This window comes from Calidris pugnax, unplaced genomic scaffold (genome assembly GCF_001431845.1).
Source record: "Calidris pugnax isolate Ruff unplaced genomic scaffold, ASM143184v1 scaffold9, whole genome shotgun sequence".
NCBI classification, from domain to species: Eukaryota; Metazoa; Chordata; class Aves; order Charadriiformes; family Scolopacidae; genus Calidris; species Calidris pugnax.
The window spans coordinates 2,491,701-2,516,459 of record NW_015090778.1 but is presented as its reverse complement, the minus strand read 5'-3'; the positions used below and the strand labels follow the sequence as shown (position 1 = coordinate 2,516,459).

The 24,759-nt window shown below is 39.4% G+C and overlaps 1 protein-coding gene across 1 annotated transcript in view; it reads left to right on the top strand.

Moving 5' to 3' along the window:
* ANKFN1 (ankyrin-repeat and fibronectin type III domain containing 1) overlaps positions 1–24,759 on the top strand; it is a 73,894-nt gene that overhangs the window by 32,237 nt on the left and 16,898 nt on the right. Inside the window, exons 7-16 of the mRNA XM_014949358.1 lie at positions 943–1,040; positions 2,542–2,632; positions 4,738–4,845; positions 11,372–11,471; positions 12,590–12,722; positions 13,338–13,454; positions 17,135–17,350; positions 19,474–19,640; positions 21,058–21,208; positions 23,666–23,834. Coding sequence (XP_014804844.1) covers positions 943–1,040; positions 2,542–2,632; positions 4,738–4,845; positions 11,372–11,471; positions 12,590–12,722; positions 13,338–13,454; positions 17,135–17,350; positions 19,474–19,640; positions 21,058–21,208; positions 23,666–23,834 — 1,350 coding nt within the window. The remainder of the gene's footprint in view (positions 1–942; positions 1,041–2,541; positions 2,633–4,737; positions 4,846–11,371; positions 11,472–12,589; positions 12,723–13,337; positions 13,455–17,134; positions 17,351–19,473; positions 19,641–21,057; positions 21,209–23,665; positions 23,835–24,759) is intronic.

The window sequence follows — 24,759 nt, the reverse complement described above, 5'->3', positions numbered from 1 at the left end:
TTCTAAATTATTGACTCCAATAATAATAATTATGCAAAGAAAATATTAGTTCCCCCTTGCATATATTCTATTTTAAAAATCATCTAGTAGTTTTTCATGGTCTGTTTGATGCTATTTTACATGCACATCCATTTTTGCAAGTACTGAGGAAGAGCACTGACAGCAGGATGACTGGTTTCATAACCCCTAAAGCAGGAATATGAGTCATCTGTACAAGCTTATGGGAGCCCTTTGGTGAAGGTCCCCATTGTCATTTAGGCTCCGGGACAGGTTGGGAGGGATGTGCCAGCTTCAGTCACTGCAAAAGTGGACACAACTTAATTGGTCCTTGTGGAGCTCTGTAATTTCAGTGACCACAGCAGAATCAGGGTTGGACAAGAGAGCCAGAACCCACTGAAACCAATGAAGAGACTCCAGTGAGTGTCTAATCTAGTCCAAGGAGGATATTTCTATACAAATTAGCCAAGGCTGGTGATGAGAGTTTTGTAGACCTGTGGAGTCAGAAGGTCTCTCTGCCCATGCCTTACCCTCTGCAGATCCAATTGCAAAACAGTACTTTTTGCTGGTTTGAATGTATGATCTGCCAAATGGCATTAGCAGGTCCAGATCCTCTACCTACTCTTTTCCACTACTTCTGTTTCTTTAAAAGGGATTTGTTTAAACGAGGGCAAATGTTGACTGAACATAATTTGTATGGCAGTGTATTTTTAAGCATTCTTTCCTGAAAAGCTTTTGAGCAGTATTTTGCTTTTCTCTCTCATACACAGAGATATAATTATTGTGTAAGGTTTTGCTAAACATTATTGTTAAGCGTGACTTTTAGTACCCACATGGAATGGGAAACAGCCAGGAGAAAGCTTAACCTGTGCGTGGTTCAGGTACTTTGATTTCGTTGCTTAGACTGGTATCTGATTTGATTTTCTCCTGCTATTTGTTTCCTAGTGGAATGGAGCTCTTCAGAAGACTTTTCTCCTTTGGCTGGTGAAATAATTATGGATAATCTTCAGTCTTTGAGGTGCACCATCACAGGTCTCAGAACGGTAAGTGCCAAAGGACTCATTTAGATCTTGATTCCCCCTGGCACCCCGCTGATACAGAGACACTGACAATTTGCATCTGTGCCTGTTGGTAATAACTGTAGAGAGCCTTTCTTCTAGCAACACGTTCCAGTCATTGAGCATAATATGCCTGGTATCCATAATCCAGAAGTCACAAAGGAATAGACAGACAGCATGAACTGTTTTACAAGTTGTCGTGCTTAGGGGAGATCAGAAAAGACTAGAGTGAAAGCTGCTGTTTTCTGGATCACAGGATAATCTTAGTGCAGATCAAAGGCTCATAAAAGATCTAGTCCTGACTCTGATGACCAATAGCTAAAATAATAATTCTTTCTCTTCTATTTCTTCCAGGGACACGCATGTTGATGGCAATAATTTTAATTTCTGTTATTTGTTTTTGTATAAATATTTTACACTGATAAGAACTGGGCCAGTGGTGGAGAAAATTGAGTTGACTCTGTGTCTGAAGGTCTTTTTCCTACAGGCTGTTCGGGATCATTTGTGCAAGAAAATTTTAATTCACAAAATACTTGATGAAAAGAAAGCTTGCTCAAAATACAACTATTTCCACAATATTTCCCAATGTTGGAAACAACATCAGAGGGGCCCAATCCAGCATCCTTTGAGCTGGAGCCTTTCCAATAAATGCACTGCACACTGAATCAGATCTGCAGAGTTACAGTAGGTACAGGTAACCTGTACCTACAGGTTACCCCTGGACAGTGCCCCAAAACGTGTGCCCTCAAATGAGACAATTAACTTTAAAGAGTAAGCAATGGGCACAATATAAAAAAAACAAACCCACAAAAACAACCCTCTACATAGAATAGAAACAATATTGATTATTTCTAGCCTTTTATCTGAAGAAATCTTTGATTTGAAGCACACTTTCTTCCAGGGAGCTGAGCCACAATATGCGTTTATTCTGTTTCTCATTTTCTAACAACAAAACAGAGTAACTGTTCTTAAGTCACAATCAAGCAAGCTTGCACAGTGCACAGTGCTTACTATGTGTTTGTTTCTGTGTACTATCCAAAGTATATAACATGTTTAAATTAAAAGTTAGGCTTTCAGAAATACTCTCCATTGCTTAGATTTATACATCAAAATCAGTGATAAAGGTCTGACTGATTTCAGTGGCAGCCAAATGCAGCTTCTTCCATTGCTGTGCTGGTAGAGAGACTCTGTTAAATACAACAGGAAAAAGGGGAGTCCCTATTCCTGAAGTCTGATTGTAAGAGTTCCCAGGGTTTGGCTTCCAGTTTGCTGGTTGGAATTGGTGTGTTCTTTTAACCCTCAGCAGATCACCTCTCCTGAAATCTCCATACTATGTTTCAATCTGTCATGGTGCATCAGTTGATGCTGCTGAAAGCTACTATCAGTTTTTCAAAGAAAACATCCTTGGGAGAGTCTGCTCTCTAGTTATTACAGCCAAGATTTTGAGTCAAGTGGTAGTTTTGACTCCAATTGTTTCCATTTGCAGGGCCAGAGGTATTATGTCCATGTTTCAGCGTACAACATGAGAGGATGGGGACCTCCACGCAAATCTACTCCTGCATATGCTTCTCCTTCAAGTAGGTTGAGTTTGTCTACCCTCCTAGTTTCATTAGTGATGCTGTTTTCTCAGAATTTCTGCCTCTTCAAAGAACAGAAAAAGACAAATATTCTGGGGCCATGTCCTCTAGGAGTTAAATAAATAAATAAATAAATAGAAATCAACTTCTTACACCCCCTAAAAATAAACAAACATATATGTTTATTTTTTTTATCTAATCTTTTATTCTTCTCCAGGCCTTTGACAGAACATTGTTATCTAGTCACTATGACTTAAGAAATCCTTAGTGACACATGCTTAAGTTTTACAGCAAGTGAGACCATCAGAGCCTAAATGTACATTCTTTCATTAAGTAATACTAAGATCAGAATTTTAACTTGAGAGTCAAGATGCTATTTACTGGGGGCAGAGCTTCTCTATCCACGACTGCCTTCATCACTGGTTTTGAAAACTAGCAGATTTGTGCTTGGCAAGGCGGCAGCAACCTGAAATTACACCAGTGTTGCATAACAAAATATGGCCCTAAGCTAAAAATTAAATGTGAATACATTAATACTCTTCAAGTTGTCTGTAACAGCAGCCAGAAGAATATGCAAGGGAAACGAAAGCTTCAGGGCTTAATCCTGATCCATTCCAATCCCAGAGCATCAAAGATTAGTGACATCTTGGAGATATGCATCCACGTAGCATGACAGTGAATGCCCACCTCTGTCCTCTTGTTTCCCCCACATACATAGTAGCAGCCTGGAAAGTGGTGGCCAGTGTTGTGCAGCTGGTCTGTGAAATCCTAGTAGACAGTAACATTTCCAGATTTATTTGTTAGTATGTGAGAAGCTGGGCTGACTTCCATGTCATTTTTAAGATAGTCAGCACTCTACAGGCTCAGAAAGTTTAGAAACCACTGGGATAGAGAAATCATGAGGTTGGTTGAAGCTTTACAGTTTGATGACACCAAAGCACTTTGAGATTGGTGAATTCCAGTTGGTTCCTCTTGGCTGCTCACAAGAGATCTAAGAACTGGCCTCCCCACACCGAGCTATAAATGCAGCTGGCCCTTGATCTCCACAAAAACATACAACAAGCAGGACAGCCACTCGCAGCTGTTCCAACTGCCCACAGGCTATCAGGAGAGCAAATGTCTTCTCTTTCCATCCTCTCATAGGGCTTACTCTAGCTGCTATGCTAAATGGCAGCAAAAGTATATTTATATCCTTGGAATAGTGAGCCTGTTGGAAGGAATGCTTGACACCAAACTTGCACTAGGAACTAGATCTGTATATTTAGCGAGTGAGCAAACTGTTTGTTGGTGGCTGTGAATACATACATGGCCTCTATGCCAGCAAGATGGAAGCATGTCTAACATGTAGACAGATTTCCTTGTAGCTTGACCCATTTTGAGTCAGGAAACTGGTGCAATACTCTTTTCTCATTATAATGAAAGTATGGAAGTAGTCAAGTCTGGAATTAAAAAGCTCCTTTCTGATACACACTGTTTCATCTCCTATTTGTGATAAGATTGCCTGTTTTTTAAAACCAAGATTGAGGTTGTAGCCCTAGTTCTAGGGCAGGAATTGCCAGCATTCGTTCAGGCCTCTGCTGGGAGCAGATCTTCAGAAGTGATTTTACTCAGAGCATGTTTCTGTGGCTCCAGAGCTAGCTCTGGGTGTAGGAAGATGTTCATTCTCTGCTTTGCAATCGTTTTCCTGTGTGGCTGTAGGAGTCCTTGAGCCTGCAATGCAGAGGGAGCAGCGGTGTGATCCCAGGGAGGTGCTGGGAGAGCTGGGAGGGTCCAGGCTGAGAGCAGCTCTGACACTGCAGTAACAGAGGCCACTTATGTACTGAAGAGAAATAGCCATTGTCTAGCCAGTCACTACAGGAACTTCTAGGAGCTGATTGGGGACTCTCTGATAATAACCGTAATGATTAATTACCTAGCAGGCACAAGGCAAAGGAAACTTATTGTACAAGTAATAACAGCAGACTTAAAAAACAACTGCCATTTTTTCCTGCGTGCCCAGATGTAGAGCTCCTCTAAAGCCAAGAAATATCAGAGGCAAGAAAATATTTTAAAACCTTCTCCTGCTCCTTTGTGTTTCATTTCTGTTTATTTCCTTTGTTCAATAGACTGGAAAGACTGCAGTGGAAGAGAACCTCGGCACAGGGGACACACTGAGGCCCTGGAACGTCTCCTTCAGCAGGTTCGAGCAGCTCATCAGCATTATAATTGCAGAGGTAAGTATAAATATCTATGTGGTAGGGCACCAGCTGAAGCCTCTGTGGCGCCTGTAATTTTAGCAGTTTTCTAACTAGGTCATACCTTCTCATTCATCAGGAAAAGAAAGATATTAATATTGGCCCATCTGGAATCACTTTAGCACGCTATCTTGCTCTTAACCCTTGAAATTAGTTGGATGAAAACATCTGAAAGCTAGAATGCACACAGGCACAGACACTCCCTTTCTCCCTCTGTACCCTACACACCTATAGATTTGTTTTTTCCTAGAAATTAATTTCACACAGCATTCTGCTAAAATGTTTCAAGGATCTGTCTCTTATTTTTTCATATAAAGAAATACTTCAGAGAGTTAACAACTGTTTTGGATCAAAAGAAGGGACTTGGCTGCCTCCAAATGGAAGACACTAAGTACTCTAGTGGATGTGATGCCAATCTATAATGAAAAATACTTGCACAATGCAGTGGGAAGATAAGATTGCTACATTTTCAAATAGAATGGATCAAAACTAGGAGAGAGTTAGAATCTCAGCCAGCTCTTTGCTCTTCATTCATGAGAAACAGACTGTGCCTTTAATAGCTCAAGAGCCAAGGCAACAGCTTGGCATTCTTTTTAAAGCATATATGAAAACTCCTGTTCTATACGGGTTGTTGAAAAGTACTATTTATTTTCTTAAAATAAACTTCTAACTGGAATAATGCTTCATTGCAAAGGAACTCATTTTAAACTGAAAAGTTGAACTACCATGAAGTTTTCATTTTTCTTCACCTAGTATGACTGTTATGTCAAGCTGCATCAATTGATTTAAAATCATAGAAATACTTAGGGCTAAAATCATCTGGCTGAAAAGGAAAGATGCGGCCTTTGTTCTTTACGTGCAAATATGTCACTGTCATGATGATCCACAGTCTGCCACAACCCATTGTAACCATAGCAACTTAAACTATTCAGCTATATTGCTTGGAAAGGGAAAGGAGATATTGCAAGAAAATGTTGTTTCTCTAATTAAAATCCATACAAGCATTATCACTTGCAGGTGGTCTTGGTACTGAAAATACAGATGAAGTACTCTATCTCTTAGATAGCTTTTTCATGCTATTAAAGAAGTCTTTTTTCCATGGTACAGCTTTTCCTTTCTGAAGTTAGTGCAGATCACAGGTCTTTCAGGCCACCTTCCTAGTCAACAGGGAGTAAGTGATGGAATATCTGAGAATATTCTTAGTATAAATTGTTTTACTGACATACCAGCCCAGAACAGAAGCAGTTATAAACAACAAGCAGAAAATCCCTCCTTTTGAGAATCTGACACCAGTGCCTGGTTCTTATAAAATTCCACTGCTCCAGAAATTAACCCCAGTCTCAAAGCAAAGCACAGACAACTCTGTTGTTGATTTCCTAACTCCTTGTCTTTAAACAATAAATAACAACAATATAGAAAATCTGTTTAGCTCAGAACATTTCCTTTCATGTCTGCAAGAGGATGTGGGAGTTCACATGTGACACTGCGGAGTCAGCTTGAGCAACACCCTTGCCTCCAACCAAATAAAAATCTCATCATTGCTTGTAATGCTAACATCACACAGTAGCATATTTTGGAGAAAGCAGGATTGTAACATAATGGAAAAGCCTTTAGAATTTGCCTTGGACATACGACTGATGTCAGTCCCTCGTATTTCAGTAATTTGGTAAACAGTCAAGACAAAGAGTTTGCAGAACAAGTAAGAATTACGACATCACTTTGACTCTCAAGTTCGATTCTGGTATTGATCAACCTCAGTGAAATCTGAGGAGTTTGATCAAGGATCTGAGATAAGTTACTGTATATGACTGAGAAGCCCAAATAATAACTTTCACTTCATATAATACAGAGGCCTGGGCTAGATTCTAAATTAATGCAAATTAGCATGATTCAACTGACATGAACCGCAGTCAGCATGGGTATGCTGTTAGACATAAGCTGAGGACCTGCCCAGGCATTTATCCATTCTTTACCATGCTTTTCTTTACCACACTCTTCTTTGATTATACCTTAATATTGTAACTTCTGTTTTCCTCATTTGTTTTAGAGATGTGGTAAATAGCTGGACATTGTTTGTAGAGTATCCTTGAATCTGCTTACAACCGCTGCTTTGCTGTGCTTTATAAATGAGAGCAGGACCAAGCTCTGCCTGAATTAAAGCTAAAGGAAGACAGAGACAGGACCCAAACCTGGGGTCTTGGCACCTTGGCTTTTCACAAAGTGACTCCTCCGCAGCACATCCCACTCCTGCTGCTCAGGCTGGCTGAAGGAGAGTGGAGGAGGAGTGCAAGGAAGGTGGAAAAAACTGAGGGTAATCGATCTAAAAGGCCTGAAATTACTCGGATAACATAGGCAAAAGCCTCAGAATACCGAGGAGCAAGAAGAGCAAGGCTGTGTGCTATTGCTCCAGCCTGACCTGGGAGGGTTAAATTGCCCAGATTCCATGCAGATCTCTTGCCCAAGTCTGTTCATTCAGGCTTTGAGCTGCAGCCTGCCTTTCGCCCTGTGCTTTGCATTGCAGGGGCTGAAGAAAACAAGCTTACAAAAATACCAGGAAGAATACATTGGAATGTACAGTGAGTTTAAGAGCTTTTGGAATTAGATCAGCTGTTGCTTTTGAACCTGCTCTGTGATATGATGAAATCTCCCGGGGAATTACTTAGGAAGCTTTGCTTTCATATGTTTAATCTTCTGGAAAACCCTGATGATTACAAACAACAGTCATCCATTTGTCTTCATAATACCATGCTACAGACTATCATAACTGAGTTACTACAATTGTATGTCCTGGCAACACTTCAAATGTATTTTTTAAGTATTTTTTTCTTGTAGATCATTCTTTCTAAACAATTCTGAGTGGATTAAGTAATTGTGGGATGCTTCATTAAGAAAGGAACCCAACTCTTCAGTAAAACGCTTACCAGATATTTTCTTTCTGAAATTTGGTTGAAATGTGCTTTACTAGACAAGTCAGAAGTGAAATAAAAATGGTCTAATTGTAATTTGATTCACGAGCAGAGAGCATAGTTTTATTGCATTTAACAAAGAGAAGGATCTCTGATTCCATAGGGCGTTTAAAATGTTTTGATTACAATTATTTGTGAGAATATACAAAAGCAGGCTTGGGAACCAAGCCGTAGCCTGAGAAGTTCAGGGAATTTAAGAAGTTACAGTTTCAGCTGTTGAGCCTGACTTCATATTCCAAAATGTAGCACCCAGTAATACGACTGTCATGCCAATAGCTTCTTCATGAGATACAGAATTTCCTTGTGAAAGACATCCCACCTTGAGCTGAGGTAACACAGAATCTATCACAGTCTCAAGCTATTGAGGTGTCTGGCCACTACTTATGCCTTCAAATGCTGCATGGAATTATGTCTCCATGCTCTTTATCCCAGTGTAAGTTGTCTGCACTGCTAAACATCTGCAGCTTTGAATTGAGTTTGAATTTTTCTGAAAGTTTCCAGCTTTCTGATATATTTTCAAAAGGTTACACAGTTAGTGAAATCTCTAAACCCCATTTTGTGCCCTTCACTAGGATTTCAGTGTGATCTAGCTCATCTTCTGCTAATTTGCTTCCTTATTTAGGGTCACCCTAAAGGATATTGAGCTGTTCCACAGGCTGGCTGATTTGTGGGGCTAAGATCTCAGATAATTTTGCACTGAGGTAATTCCATTTACTTCACATCTGCCCCACTTGAGTAGAGGCACCCGCTTGTCTAGTGATAGGACAAAGAATTCCAGATGATCTTCCTCCTCAGAGAAATGGCACGGCATAACAGACATTCCTCTAGAGCAGAGACCCCAGACACACACTGGCAGCCTGAGTATGCAACTTTGTTCTTCCACAACCCACTTATGTTGCTTGTAAGTATGTGCTCTATTTAAGTGAACTGCAAAGAAACATTTATATACCCTACCTGAGAAGATAAAAACTGCTAATGTTGTAAATAATCCTTTGTAGTTAACGGCCTACTTAGAGCCAGGTCTGTATACTTCTGATGTAAATATAATCAATGGAAATTCTCTATTCTTGGCCACTATTTGTTTACTCCTGAGCATCTATTAAAAGAGCTCACAGCTCTGTTGCTGTATCATTTACTAATATAAACCTATTTTGTTGTTACTGGTGCTTTTCTATAGAGGTTACTCTATATTATTTATTAGTTAATTAAATAACAGACAAAGTTCCATTTCCTGTAGATCCAAATTATCTTCTAATCTCAGCTCCATGGTTTTTGGCTTCTGGACACACTGTACTGTAAAACAAAAGCAAATAGCAATGGAGGAGAGTTTACAGTCTCCATCTAGTTTTACATCATTTCTTTTGCTGTTGGCTTCTGCAAAGCTGTGGACTAAACCCAAACCACTGAATAGCCCAATAACATATATTTCACTTGTAATGTGCCCTCTTATTTTAATGCTGCAGTCTCTGGGTGTTTTATACAGAATTATGTTGCTTTGCCTTCAGCAATTTCCTCCTCCATTCCCTCCATCCTGAATATAAAAGAAAATGAAAAATTGCATAATTAGAATGAAATTTATATTCCTAAATTGGTCTTAACCTTGGAAGAAGGAAACAGTGAGACAGGAGTTTTCATGTAGCATTTGGTTTACATTACTGTGATATACTGAAAAAAAGTTCACAGTAAAATAAAAATTATCTGAGGACATATGGATAGAAAAAAAAGTTTTTTTTTTAAAAAGGAAAAGAAAACAAAGATCACTTCCATCAAAGGAGCAGTCATGGATTTGGATGAGTCTGCTAAAACTAAGCTGAACAGCGCATTGGAGAATATGCCACAGAGAACAAGTTTGCACTGGAAAGACAATGGATTTGATGATCTAATACGTCTCATACATCTGAATTGTGTGATTTCACCCCCAATAGAACCTTGTTCTCTTTGTACTTGCTGTTCAGCAGAATGGTAATTATTGCTAACAATGTGTCTTCTTTCTGTGGTTTTCAATGTGCAAATTATGGTGCAAATTTATTCATCATTTAAAAATATGTTGAGCACTTCCACAGATGGGGTTTTGACAAGCGCAAATTTAGATGTTCTTTAAATGTTCAAACTTAGAACCCAGTAGGGAGACACAGACAGACACCTCCTATTCTGCACTGGAGGTAAGTGGGAAATACAGTACTCTGAAAACACCGAAGCAGACTGATGAGCAGCTTTCAGCCAAAAGTTCTTCACGAGTCATATTTTTTCCCCCCTGGAGAAGGGTATCCCTCAAAACGTTTCACGCTCCTGTCTGGATGGGTATCCACTCTTCATCCAAATAAACAGGCAGATCCTGGAAAACTGGGATGTAGTTTCACAGTTACTTTTTTATTGTCTTTCTTTTCAGATCACAGTAAATATCTGAAGAATTAATTACTTTTTTAAATTAAATGTTTCTGCCATTTCTTGCACAACAGCATTAAACAGGAGGAACACTGCAAAAGGCAATGCAAAAAAAACCCCAAACCCTAAACAGTTTTAAGCATGTGTTCTTTTAAATGCCATATGTGGACAACAACTGACAATACATTATACAATCCTGCATGTCCCTGACTGCCATCTATTGGCTTTCCCCCTCGGGTCTGCTCACAGGTACACAGCTGGGCACAGCTGCTTCACAGCTCCCACTGGAAGGTTTTTCTTTGGCTTACAAGAAAACTCAAGACATGTATGACAGAAGGAAAGGCATTAAGTTGAATTCACACAAGTGAAAAATAATACAATGTATGAACATTCAGTCACTTTTTTTTTTAGAATATTGGGCAAATACTGGAATTTATAAAATTCTTCTATTGAAAGAGCTAGTCCAGAGATCCTTGCAGGCACACAGCAGGTCTCAGCTTTGACACGAAGTGAACAAATGAGTTAAACACCCCTTCTCTGGATTCCAGATTACTAGGGGGCAAATGTAACTGAAAGCTCAGAAGCAATACAGGTGAGTGGAAATCGTTGTGATGGGGAAAAAAATTCCAAACAACAGCACATGCATTTAATGTGATACAGAGAAAGATGAGGGTCCACCTAGTTGTTTCCTTAAAGCTTTTAGTTAGGTTAGACTGGTGATGCTGTGATGTTAGTGACTGCCAGAGCACCGAATACTCAGTTCATTAGAAGCCTAGGCTATATATGAGGAAATACAAGACCCTAAAATGTTGACTAATGGTTCAAATCTCTTCCTGGGTTTTTGAGACCACTTGCAAAATTCATATGCATTCTGAACATTAAGAGTACAAAGTACTGCTTCAAGCTATACTTTGCTTACAGCAAAACACTTTTACCATATCTGAGTTTGCTCCAAGTAAGGAAATTACTGTCGCATATCACAAAGATGATGGAAATATAAGCAAAAAGCATGTTTCTAAATGCTGTCTTTTGAAAGGAATATAGTGAGCGCTGACTGAAATTCAGTATTGTTGTTTTAGAGACAAAGGTTCTTTATGAGACACTAACTGAGATTTAAGTGCTGGGTTTGCTTTGCTTTTTATTTTCCATTTTAGAAAGTTCTAAATTACAGAATGCTGGTCGCAAGCAATCAGTTTCCAGAAGCCTGAAGCACCTTTTCCATTCGTCAAACAAGTTTGTGAAGACTCTGAAACGGTTTGTCATTCATTTTATCTCCCAAACATTCTGAGTTTATGTCGTAGTGAAAAGCACCTGATTCCACTACTAATGAATGAGCAATCAATCAGAATGAACCCCATAAAATTGCATACATGTAATACTGGTGCAGCTGATGGGAAAATAATGCCTCTATTCAATTCAATAGAGTATTTTAATTGTTACTGTTGGAAATGGATTTGAATTTTAACAGTGAAACATTCTGTGCAAATACAAAGTGCAGTTACTGAGGTATTTTGGAAGTATTGTTTCTGTTTTGCTCAGTAATGAAGCTATGGTATTTATTTAATTCATAATATAAAATGCAGAGCTCAGATAACGTGTTTTAATAGTCCACTGGCAACACACAACTCATCTAGAATTCCCTCACATCTTTAGCTGGATTTGCAACCCAGCGTGACCCAAACAACCCTCAGCCTTGATAATTTGTTTTAGCAAATGGAAGTTGCTTATGCCAGATTATTTCTTCTTTCATTGCCAGGAGTGTTCAGTTTGCTTTTTCTTCTTTGTATTTTGATAAAAGTTTGATTCTTTCAGAAGAGCTCTCCAGAGTCTTTAAATTCCCTAAGGCAACTACTTAACGTATGTAACTAATTGCAAGGGTAAATATTGAAAGGAATGATCTCTATAAACAGTTTTGCAGATATGCTGGCCAAATTACACTCAATTACACTAATGTAAATCCATAATAACCCACCTGATTTCAATTGAGTTAGTTCAGATTTACTCGGAACTAAATGAGGGCAGAACTAAGCCCATTAATGATAAAAAGTTTTAGTAAAATTTCTGATTTCTAAAGGGCACAAAGCCTCCATTGTGTACTGTTTACTCTGGCAAAATTCTTACTAAAACTGATGTCAGTGGCTTGCACAGATTCATAATTTCTTAGATTCCTGTAGTCTCACATCATCTAAAGTGATAAACTTCCCAAACACTTTTCAGAATTCACTGGCTGAAGTTGCATGATCGATATAACACAGAAGTTAAGACCAGATGATTCAATTTGTCTTTTCAGAACTGAACATCTGTGATTCTTTGACTCAAATTTGGGATGGATGTGAATAGACATAAAACATTATGTTTCCTTCTTTCTTTAGGGGACTCTACTTATCTGTTATATTTTTTTACAAAGACAATTTATTAGTAACCAATGAAGATCAAATCCCAATCGTGGAAATCGATGACTCTCACAGTAGTTCAGTGATGCAGGATTTCCTGTGGTTCGCAAAGGTAATGGGAGCCTAATTTCATATCTTGCTTCTACAAATTTGTTTTAGCAATGCATAGGGCTTAGCTAATCAGTCTGAATATATGAAATGATGTAATTAAAAAGCTAAATGATGAAGTGCTTTACCTTTCACTCAGGTTAAAATGCAATTTTCACAAACCATTTATATGGGTTAAATTCTGACCGGGTCACTGACGGTGGCACCATTAACTCTTTTAAATGCATGACCCTACATAAGTGATTGCTACTTGGGTACATAAAGCTTTTATGAAAATTTAGGGAAGAGCCTAAAGAAATAACTAGAAGTTTTAAAGTCGGTATTATGGTTATGCCATCATTCAAGATATCTTGATACTATTTCTTATTCCCCAAAGAACAGTAAATAAATTTTACACAATAGTCCAAAAAGCAACTGAAATAGCTGCATGATGTTTACAGAACAATGTGTCTGATTCAGTATGTGTTTCATGTTTATCTAGCCAACTCATTGCCATCCGCAGAAACTCAAAATGAGCAATATCTACTGATTTTTTCTAAGTCCGAAATGCTTTTAGTTTCATTTCTGCTTTTGTAAATGCTGAGAACAAAACCTGATTGAGCTGGATATATTTTTGCAGTTGTCTTGCATGTGGGATGATATCAGATGGCTGAGGCAGAATATGTCGATATCCGTGTCCTCATCCACGGCACTTCAAGCCAGGCAAAAGATGCTTTCAGCGGCAGCACAGCTCCAGGTCGGTTGCGTTGCATGGTTCTTGCTATTAACTTAGTGACTTTGTGATCTCCAAGGGATAGCACCATCAGCTCTCCTATGGTTCACTGCTCCCCACTGTCCTGTTCTTTGCAACAGCATTATCATCTGCAATGAAATGTGCCACTGAGCCTCACTTGCCAGCTGGAAGGAAGGGGCTATATTAAAAGTAAAGAGTGGGAAAAAGAAAGGAAAGAAATAATAGTGGCAGACAAAGAAACAAACAGATGTGAACCAGTAAAAAATGACCACAGCTAAGTGTGTGGGTTGGGAATTCAAGAGTTATAGTCTTAATATTTGCTGCTCAAAAGCCTCTTAGAAGGCCTATTCATTATTAATTACTAATATATTAATGAAGCATTTAAACTCCGGGCAAGATGTAGCACTCCCTTGTGTGATATGGGAACCTGCAGTAGTAGGTAGCTTCTGTCCCAACGGGAAGGACAAGTAGACTGCTGAAATTGCCAAAATAGTAGTCTTGATTCACCCATGGTTTACAAACTGCTCAAGTACAGCTTCTAGGGCAGAACTACCCTGTTTGACAAACAGGATGGCTAGGATGTTGTGGATTGTCAGCGGGGAAATAAAAACGAATCTTTCATTAAGTTCTTAATTAAGCTGCCAAAATTTTTAAGGTGAAATGCACCTTTGTGCAGAGAGCCAGCCAGAGACCTATTTAGACCCCTAAAAAATAGAGACTGAGAGAGATTAAGTGGTGACAGATCTTGTGCTGCCCCCTCAGCACGGCGGTTAAGGACAGCAGCACCACAGGCACTATTCATGTCGTGTTTTAAGGCATCGCAGGGACTCTCAGGATGGTTTCATTCCAGCCTGTGCTACAGATACAACCTGAGTGCTACTGAACAGGTCACTTCCACTCTTTGTTATGCAGATAGTAATTACACTTTCTCCAGCAGAACATTTTAAGCTTTATTGTAAAGCTTTTGAAGAATGGGTTTCATGTTACCATGAAATCTCTAGCTGGAAGGCGGACATTTCCATAACATCAAAAAGATGCATGATTCTTACAGAAAAAGTACACCCAGGCCTCACTTTCTCCTACCTTTTGTTTGAATGAAGTCACCAAAGCTTCCCAGAAAAATGTATGGTAAAGTTGTGGAATTAATGAAGATCTTCATATTGCCTGGCTCATGTATTAGCCATACAGCCATCCCTCCTGTTATTGCCAGTCAATGCAATAAGCTGGGTTTTACAGCAGCTATGAGAGCCAGACACTTTGTGGCCATTATTAAGAATATCCATGTGGGGTTTGTTTTACATCTTTTGGCAAAGCTTGCTGCACAGAAGAGTAGCCTTCCTGGGCAACCACCTGTCTTGACTGATTTCCCCAAAGTATCCCGAAATATATGGAATGCCAGCCTGCTGTACCTTTATTGGAGGACCACCTGTGCTAAGCAGCAGCTGCTTGTCAGTTCTTTGAGCTGTCACTAGAGAAAGTTTTAATGATACCTGTTGAATGTTCCCTCCGGTGTGGTTAGCTCAGCTTAGGTAGCACGTATTCCTTTGGTTAGCTCAGCTTCATTCCTCTGTGCAGATGCCTTTAACAGAGCATGGCCAGCATGCATGGACCGTGCTTCAAGATAAGAAAGGTTCCTACTACTTTGTGTTATTATTTGCTACCAGAGATGTTAAGAGCAGAGCTTGAAGCACAGAGATAGAGCAAATGTGTCCATGTGGTATATTGCTTTGTTGAATTTCTGGCAAATTTATTGGCCTTAACGTTTGTTCTGTTAGCTTGGTCCCCTGATGAACACCGGCATTGTCACAGATTTGCCAGCCTCTGACGGTGTGTGGCCTAATGGGATCCACCAATGGAAGGATCTCAATAAACTTTATACGGTTGAATACATTTTATTGAGGCAGTTAATAGACTGACTCCACAGGAATTTAGGACAGAATGGAAAAGATCAGTGACAACACAGCTGCTGAGGCACTAGATCAGTGGATTCAGAGACAACAGGGACTGTAATTTTGCCTGTTGTTACCACCAGACAACTAAAGCAAACAAAACACAAGTGACGGGGTGCCAAGCTAAGCAGACACAAAACTCTTTTAGTATATGGATTAGTCACATATTCGTATTAGTAGGTACCCACTCTCCGTGCGGGGCTGCCACTCAGAATATACAGTCAGTGACAGCGAAGAACTGTTTGTTTTCATCTAGGCACGTTCATATGTTGCAGTGATTAATATGAAAAATAGATGGCTAACATCTACCTGCAATGATTTGTCCCACCTGTGAGCACAGGGATTAATATAAAATGTGTCCTCAAGACACCTAGTGTTGATCAGTTATGGAGGCCAACCTCAAAAGGCAGGACGGTTGGAACAAGAAGAGGGAAGGTGCATATAGCCATCAGCACTGGAGAGGGATGCGTAAAGCTAAAATAGCTAAGCTCTGCCACATAAAGGGCAGTCACTGTGCTCACTACCTAGAGTTTATAAACAAGTTAATAATACAGTAAATAAATAAGTAAATATTGCCTTCTAAGTACAGATAAATAAATTCAGGATAATCTATCCATTTACAATGTCATTAATTTAATGTGCAGCACTTCCCTAAACATACAATGTGCTACATTGTGAATTCAAGTTTTCTTTTCAAACTACCCCCATCTCTCTCCAGCTTACTGTAGATCTCTTGAAAAGTCGCAAAGTAATGAGCATATTTTAAATGTCAGGCATTTTTCTTTAAGACATCTGGGAATCTCTTCAGTGGCTGGTCACTGGATTGAGTGTGTTTGCACCTATAAGCAGACGCCTAACTGTGTGAGGAAAGGGATTTTGACCAAAATATGTATTTTATGTGGAGTCTTTTAAAATTACTTTTCTTTAATCCTCACATATTTTCCTGGAGAGCTTTGCCCTGGTAGTTTGTTAGTTTCTGCCAGTTTTGTCTAGTACATTCTTGGTATCTGAAGTAAAAGGGTCCGCGTCTCTTCAAATTCCTCTGTGTTCCTTCACAAACACACCCCACAGTTTAGCTCCAGAATTATTTACATTCAACACAGATATGAGGGCCTCTTCCTTTTGTTGCTGAAAATAATCTGAATAATTTTAAAACAGAGAACAGAAAATGGAGATTATAGTTAATGACCCTAACAGAAAACATTTGAAGTGTCCAATATGAGCGATTTGGGGATAGATGAAGAATTTTGTATCTCTGACATTTGGTTATGGGGAGTTTAAGATAAGGACCTAGATCTTCAGCAAATTCAAATCAGAAGGGCTTCATTGATGCCAAAGAAATCACCACTAGACCAACACTGAGTGCATTTGAAAATTGCATCCTTTATCTTTACATGACTTCCAATAGGAAGTTCTGTCCAAATAAGTGAATTACTTGGCAGCGTTTACTTTTACGAAGACATTGGGTCCCAACAGCCTTTCTAATGTTCTTCATTAAATGTTGGACTCAACGCTGCTGGACCAAATTCAATCCACAAACACAACATAGGGAAAAACTTTTTCTTTTGCCACTGGATGATACGACTGTAGGGCAAGGGTTTGAGGAACACTGTGTGTCTAGTTTTTATTGAAGTCAATAGGACTGAGGTCAGTGAGCACAAAGTTAAGTTTTGAAAAATACCACTCCTGATATGAGATAAATAACTTTCATTTTATAATTTGCTTGTTTTCTAGAATTTGCTGGGAACTCACAACTTAGGCAGAGTTTTTTATGAGCCAATCAAGGATCGACATGGCAATATGCTGATAGTTACTATAAGAGAAGTGGAGAGTCTTTATTCATTTTTTAATGGCAAATGGATGCAGGTATCCAAACTACAAAGCCAGAGGAAATCCCTTTCAACTCCAGAGGAGCCAACAGCATTAGACATCTTGCTTATAACAATCCAGGTAGTGCTTTGCTTCTCTTACTGTATGTTATTTGCTTTTGTAAAGACCTGTGCCAGAGCCCTGATTTTTGGAAGGGTTTTGTAGAATTTTAGGCCTTAATCCAGTGCCCAATAAAATTAATGGCAAGGCTCCCATTGAAAGCGAAGACTTGTATTATTTCCAGTGGGTCTGGGATCAGATCCTTAATATGTAAAATATCCAAGAGATTCTAAAGAAATTACTTCAAAGTCCTAGCAGAGAATAGTACCGTTTCTATCAGTTTCGGGAAACCATGCTATAGAATTCTGTAGCAAGGGATATAAAAACCTTTAAAATTCTCTGGGATGTTCTTAAGCACCTATACAGACACTTACAATTTCTACACTCCATAAGATTTTTCCATCCAGCCTTGAACACTAAATCTAGGTTTAAAACTTTACTGTTCTACTTAATAAACTTGTTCTGTGGGGTTCAGAGCTCCTTAGAGCCTGGTATAGTTGCTACAGAATTCTTTACTGACCATAACCCTCCTTTAATTTCTGCATAACATGTGCCTAGACTTCACAATTAGAAAAACACCAAGGTAAGGATTGACCTTCAAAGTTGCTTTGCATGGTCAGATCAGTCAACATCAAGAGCCATGGGTTTTCAGCCCTTCAAGAATCAGGGTATCTGTAAACTCAAGTTAAACATAGATAGTTCACATAAACATTAGTACATGTTTTCTGTAGGTAACAGTAACCTATTTCTCACAAAATGTCAGTAGCCAATCTCTCTAAAACCCAGTTGCAAAGTTACCCAAGAGACAACAAGACAAATCACTGTCTTAGTCCCGACTTTAGTAGCCTCAACGAAACGATGACTCCTGTGGTTCAATCTTGAATTAGAGGCACTTTCTTGGGCAGAGACTGTGCTTTTTGTACCGGAAACTGACAGGCAATCAAAATATACATTACCAGGTCTAAGAAACGGTAAAAAATTTCCAAAAGACAATAAAACTTACCTGATCTATGTTAGATTTAATGTATTAAAATGTGTTAAAGGTGTAGAAAAATGTCAATCTGTGCAAAAGTTTTATATTAGGAAACCCAAAATACAGGCCTGATCAGATTTCCACAGAGATCCTAGTGGAAAAAATGTTCCCCTAATGGTTTACACATTCCTATCTAATGCCCACCCTTTCTTGTATTACTTGTTTAATCATGGAATGGGTATTTTGTTCATGAAGTGCTTGTGAAAATGAGGGTCTAATTGCATTGGTCAGAGCCAAGCATAGCACTGGCAGATAATTTGATGGTTCCAAGAGTAAAGGCATAAGGCCAGGCCTCTTAATCCTCACCCATTGCAGAAGCACACGTTTCTCCGGATGGCAGCAGACATCATTTTTAGGGTAGTTTGGGGGGACTGCTATACACAGCCTTAAAAATGTCTCCTGGCTTCAGCAAATGCACCATCATTATTAATTCCTTCAAAGCTCTTATTTGTTGATAAAGAGATTTGTTCAGAAAACACAGCCATTAATTAAACTTCACAAACCACCAACCTCCAATGCCACAGAGAGATTCCTGCTGACAGGAGGTGACACAGAACAGGTTTTCGAGAGACGTAGGCTGTGACTCCACGTGCATTTCTCTGGTGACAGAACTGGCTTGTGCAGCCCAGGTGACAGCTTCCTCCCAATGCTGCTCTGCTCCATCTGTGCAGCTACAGACCAAACGTGACCCAGGGAACTGCTCTGGCTGAAAAATGACTGCTCCTTTTCCTGAGCTGCTTTTCAGCTGAATCAGTTCCCTGACCCAGCTCACCACTGACCTGATGGGACAGGAGTGCAGAGGTGGGTGTTATTTAAGCTACTTTAAATACTACAGTTGTAGAAGGTCGAAATCTCCCTTTTTTAGAGCCAATTCCTGCATGACATGGAGAGCTTAGAGAACCTGTGAATGGCTTTAAGTAAAAAGTTGTCCAAGTGCATCCAAACTACCAGAGATTATTTATATGCTTAAGCATGTGCTTAAATGCTTTGTGAATTGGGAACACTGTTGAAACAAAAAAACGGCTGTAAAAACATTTGTTGCTTTTTGATCCCAAACTCTTCCGCTTATGTGGAAAAAAAAAAAAAAAGATATTTTTATGTCTTAAAACAGGACATACTTTCCTATCACAAACGAAGTCAGCAACGCCTCCCTCCCGGCTTGTATCTGGGCTACCTTAAACTCTGCAGTTCTGTGGATCAAATCAAAGTGCTTGTGTTGCAGAAGCTGCCTAATGTCCTGTGTCACGTTAAAATCCGAGACAACAGCAATGTCTCCAAGTAAGTGAATATATACATATTTACACATATGTAGAGAGAGAACATTTGTTTTGAAGCAACTGATCAAATTTAAATGCTAAGGCAATTTTGCCTTTGCAAAATTGTAGCTGCCAGCAAAGTTTGGCTCAGGTGTGTACCAGCACAGAGACCAGCTGAACTAAAGAGGTTCCCCTGCATGTTCCCAGCAATCTGGAGGCCCATCCAGAACACCTACACGTCAGCCCATTGGTTTCTATGGGTTGTGTTCCGTGATCGCTCAAATACTGCACAGTGGTGATGACCTCCCATGTATCTGTCAGGAAGATCACAGCCTGCAGCCCTGATTCAGCCTCCAGTGAATTCAATGTCAACCTTTCTATTGATTTTCACTGACCATGGAGTGTTGATGCTGGTGATTTTTCTCTGTATTCTCTTGTGTAATATCTGGTGTCTCGCTCTAATCCACAGCAAACATACAGCAATTGAAAACACCTCTTCAGACCAATGCTGTCAGCCTCTGAACTGCTCTGGCAAAGCCATTTTCCCCTTTGTCCATTGCTTCCCTTATCTATTGGGCAAGTGCCCTTATTTGTGCTGCCTGGTCCTTGTCTAGTGGGCAACACATTTTACTGGCTTTTTTTCTGGAGCTTTTTAATCCCATATCATTTCAGCAACCAGCTGACTATTTTGCATGAGGAAGAAGGAACTGGATCTATATGGATAACAAGGATATCCAGAAAGTTGTAGTTAATACTAACAAAAATTTTGGAAGGAATATAAAGCCTAGTGCTTCAGAGTTTATAACAACCTCTGACTCTTGAAGTTTAAGATCAGGTCTTTATTTAGGGGAAAATTGCACCACATCTATTACTTGTCTTGTAGTGGGGTTTCCTGTCCTTTTTTTCTTGAATGTTTGGTGCTGGCTGCTTTTCAAGACTGAATACTGGGCAGGGTGAATTAAGGATTTGATCCAGAAAGAGGATTCCCATGTTTATCAGGTCTAGAATGGATATATAGCGAGTAAATCAGGAAGTTCTCTGGCTCCAGTGAGCACAAGAGAGTCTGTCACAGGAATTAACCTTCTGCTAATTGTTGCTGTTGTCATTTCCAATGCATGCTTTTTAAAATATTGTGGTAAATTAGGAATGAAGTATGTGAAAAAGAAAACCTAGAGTGAGAATTCTTAGTGAAATATTTCAAAGGCAGTTGGACTTTTAGAGGTTTGCAAGGAATGTTCAGCCTGATGTACATGTGCTAGAAAAATTAAACTTTTCAAAGTTAGATTTTTAACCACAAACAATCAAGATTGCACAAGTTTAGAATGTTTTGCTATATGAAGATTAAACTATCAACAGATCCCAAATGCACATACACTGAATTCCTGCTTGTGCACTGAACTTTTGTTATATTTCTAATTTTAACTTGACTCAACATACAGAGATGAGTGGGAATGGATCCAAACACTTTCTGGCTCAGAATCTGTGGAAAGTATGGATCATACTTCAGACTGCCCTACTCAATTGTTCTTGTATGAGCTCCAGATGGCAGTGAAAGCTCTCCTAAAACAGATCAATCTACCTCTGCATCAGGTATTTTCCTTTGTGGTATTTATCACCTTCTTAAAAACTGATTCTTAAGAGCACAACTAAAAGCTACAAACTGTGTAACTTGCAAGTAGGGATTAAATCTTATGGTTGCAAGAAAAGCAGAGCAGAGAAGTTTTATATTCCATTATTCTAAGTGTGCGTGTGTGGGAATATCTTCAATGAAAGTTATTTTCCTGGATATTTGAACATAGAAGGATTAACAGACAAATTTTCAATTAGGTCCTACTTTGGCTTCTGTTACCGTATCTGTGCCACTTCAGGCAGGCAAAAATAAGCACTTTTGCACGGAACTAGTAGTTACGAGCACCTTTACCCAGCTGGTAAAGAAAAATAGGTATTTTTCCAGGCAAGCACAGCAATTGACTGTTCTTTTGGAGGTAACAGGGAGGGTGTATGAAAGGCCTGCTGAAGATGCAGCATTTTGCTATTCTTTTACACAGAGATAAACATAGCACTTCTAAAACACGTAGTTCCAGACCTCCAGATTGCTGTGGGTGAGGAGAGGTATCTGGCTTCTGGCTTTACATTCAGGTACAAGAAATGCATATGTGAATAAATAAAGAAGTCAGGGAGGATAATCTATGATGTGAAAAATCCATGAAAAAATAAGCTGAGGAGTTTGTTTCTTGTTTACATGAATTCCATTTTATTTTGGTCTATAAGGGTAAGGAGAGCTTAAAGTAGAAGTAAATCATCTTTATACTCACTTCAAGGTCTGTTTGTGCAGCTAGAAAGATGTGGCCTTAAAATAAATTAATCTGGTTCTACATTTCTTGATTTTGAAAGGTTTAGGCTTTACTTTTAAAAAAGAATCCATCAGTGCTGCACCTTCTAGCCTGGGAAGAGCCAAGTAAGACTCAAGTAAATCCAAACTGAAGACAGATGGTGTGCTGCCTTGTGGTCAGTCACTCTAATTCAATAGGGCTCTGTACAGGTCTCTATGTGAGTGCATTTTCTGTAGGTTATAGCTTTTGTGCATCCTTTTTTTGAGCTAGGGACTACAATATTTAAATCACTGTGCAACATGTTCCTCAGGCTGCAGTTTAGCCCAGCATTTAAACTCAACTATTGTGCATGAGAGATAGACATAAACATGACCTTGCAGCTGTAAATGTTTTGATGACTCAGGACCAAACTTCGACGTGCGTGAATTGAATTTTTAATTCAACGGATTTCTTTATGTATTTTTATTATTTGTTGTGGTAAACAGAATCATGGACAGTGACCCTGGTGCATACCCAGGGTAGAAACGCAGCACTGCACACAGCAGCTCTACAGCAGCCTCAGGCCAACTCCTGTGTGTGCCATTTTCTCCTGCTGCAGCACTTGTTAAACCTTCTCAGTGCTGTGTTGAGGGAGAGCTGCATATTTCTCTTAACCAACCCTAAATTGAATCTTAAAGGTTTTTAATTGAATCCATTTTCATGTTTTCACATAATTATGCAATCATAATCTTGAAAAGCACATGGCATGTGATCATTTTCTGCCTAATAAGAAACATAAATGTTGTTTTCAGGGGGGTTGTGCCTGTGCGTGTTGTTTTAATGTGGAACATTGCAGCTTTAAATCTTTATTTTATGTAGTGACATGAACCCACATTTAGCCCCCCCCCCCCAAATATTTATGTTTTATAAAAATTCCGAGCTTGATGTTGTGCAAATTTTCTTTAATGTTTTATATCATTTGGGGTGTTGTTTATATAAGTGCCATGTTGTAATTCTCTCCTATTTCTTCCCCCGCGCGTGTCCCTCTACAGGCTAAGCACTTCCGTCTGTATACACAGGAGGTGTTGGAACTGGGTCACAATGTCTCCTTTCTTCTCCTGCTCCCCGCCTCAGACTTTTAATTCAACGGATTTCTTTATGTATTTTTATTATTTGTTGTGGTAAACAGAATCATGGACAGTGACCCTGGTGCATACCCAGGGTAGAAACGCAGCACTGCACACAGCAGCTCTACAGCAGCCTCAGGCCAACTCCTGTGTGTGCCATTTTCTCCTGCTGCAGCACTTGTTAAACCTTCTCAGTGCTGTGTTGAGGGAGAGCTGCATATTTCTCTTAACCAACCCTAAATTGAATCTTAAAGGTTTTTAATTGAATCCATTTTCATGTTTTCACATAATTATGCAATCATAATCTTGAAAAGCACATGGCATGTGATCATTTTCTGCCTAATAAGAAACATAAATGTTGTTTTCAGGGGGGTTGTGCCTGTGCGTGTTGTTTTAATGTGGAACATTGCAGCTTTAAATCTTTTTTTTGTTTTGTGACATTGACCCACATTTAGCCCCCCCCCCCCAAATATTTATGTTTTATAAAAATTCCGAGCTTGATGTTGTGCAAATTTTCTTTAATGTTTTATATCATTTGGGGTGTTGTTTATATAAGTGCCATGTTGTAATTCTCTCCTATTTCTTCCCCCGCGCGTGTCCCTCTACAGGCTAAGCACTTCCGTCTGTATACACAGGAGGTGTTGGAACTGGGTCACAATGTCTCCTTTCTTCTCCTGCTCCCCGCCTCAGACGACGTCTGCACTGCCCCAGGACAGAATAATCCTTACACCCCACACTCAGGATTTCTTAACCTCCCTCTTCAGATGTTTGAACTCGGTATAGTAGCTTGCTTCACCTAGAAATATTAACCCAGTCTCCTTATAATAAAATCACAAAGTTGTATCTGTTTTCCCCCTTGTCCCAGTGGAGAGTCAATAAATCACATGATGGCTTTGGCAACAACACTACCTATAACTGTGTACAAGTTATAGAGGGAGCAGAGCGGTTAAAGCATATACTGTAGCAATCATTATTGAAATGCAGAGCGTAGAGCAAAGCCCACAGTTATCCACTATGTGTCTATAAGCTTATTTGGAAGATGATGTTCTTTAAAAAACAGAACTAAAAAATTACACACGACATAGCAAGGTTGGAGTGTGAAAGGAGATGTAAAAAAACATCCCTCTAAATTGTCATAAGAATAATCACCGGTTTTGTAGAGGATAATTTTTGCAGTCCCTGGTTGCAGAGAGTCTTACTCAAAGTCTGACTCCCTCACAACTTTGTGAAAGGTCTGAGTGGAGTTTCCCACGTGAGGGTCATCTTTTTCCTTCTGATTCCTGGAAAAATGCAGGAGACTCGGTCCTATTGCTGTGGTGCAGGAAAAGCCTGTTATTGGGAAAAATGCAGAAGCACCAGGCTTGAGTCTATTTCTTTAGGGAGCACATCCTGTGCTGGAGCAGATTCAGCCCTCTTGTTCCACTGCACTGTTGACTGGGTAAGAATTCCCCGAAACAGAGTTTTCCAGCTGTCTCACAGAAGGCATAATATGCTTTAGCTTCAAGGTCCTCTATTTCTCATTTCTTCTTCTTTGGTTCCACATAAAAGCAGCTCTAAAAAGACTTAATAGTTCTTTTTAGAAATAATATTTTAAGTATGGGGACTTCTGAGCCTTACACATTAATCTCCTCTGTTTCCTTCTGGCCTGTGAAACTGGATATCTTTCTCTCCTCTGTCTTGGAAAAGAGAGAAAGATGTGAGC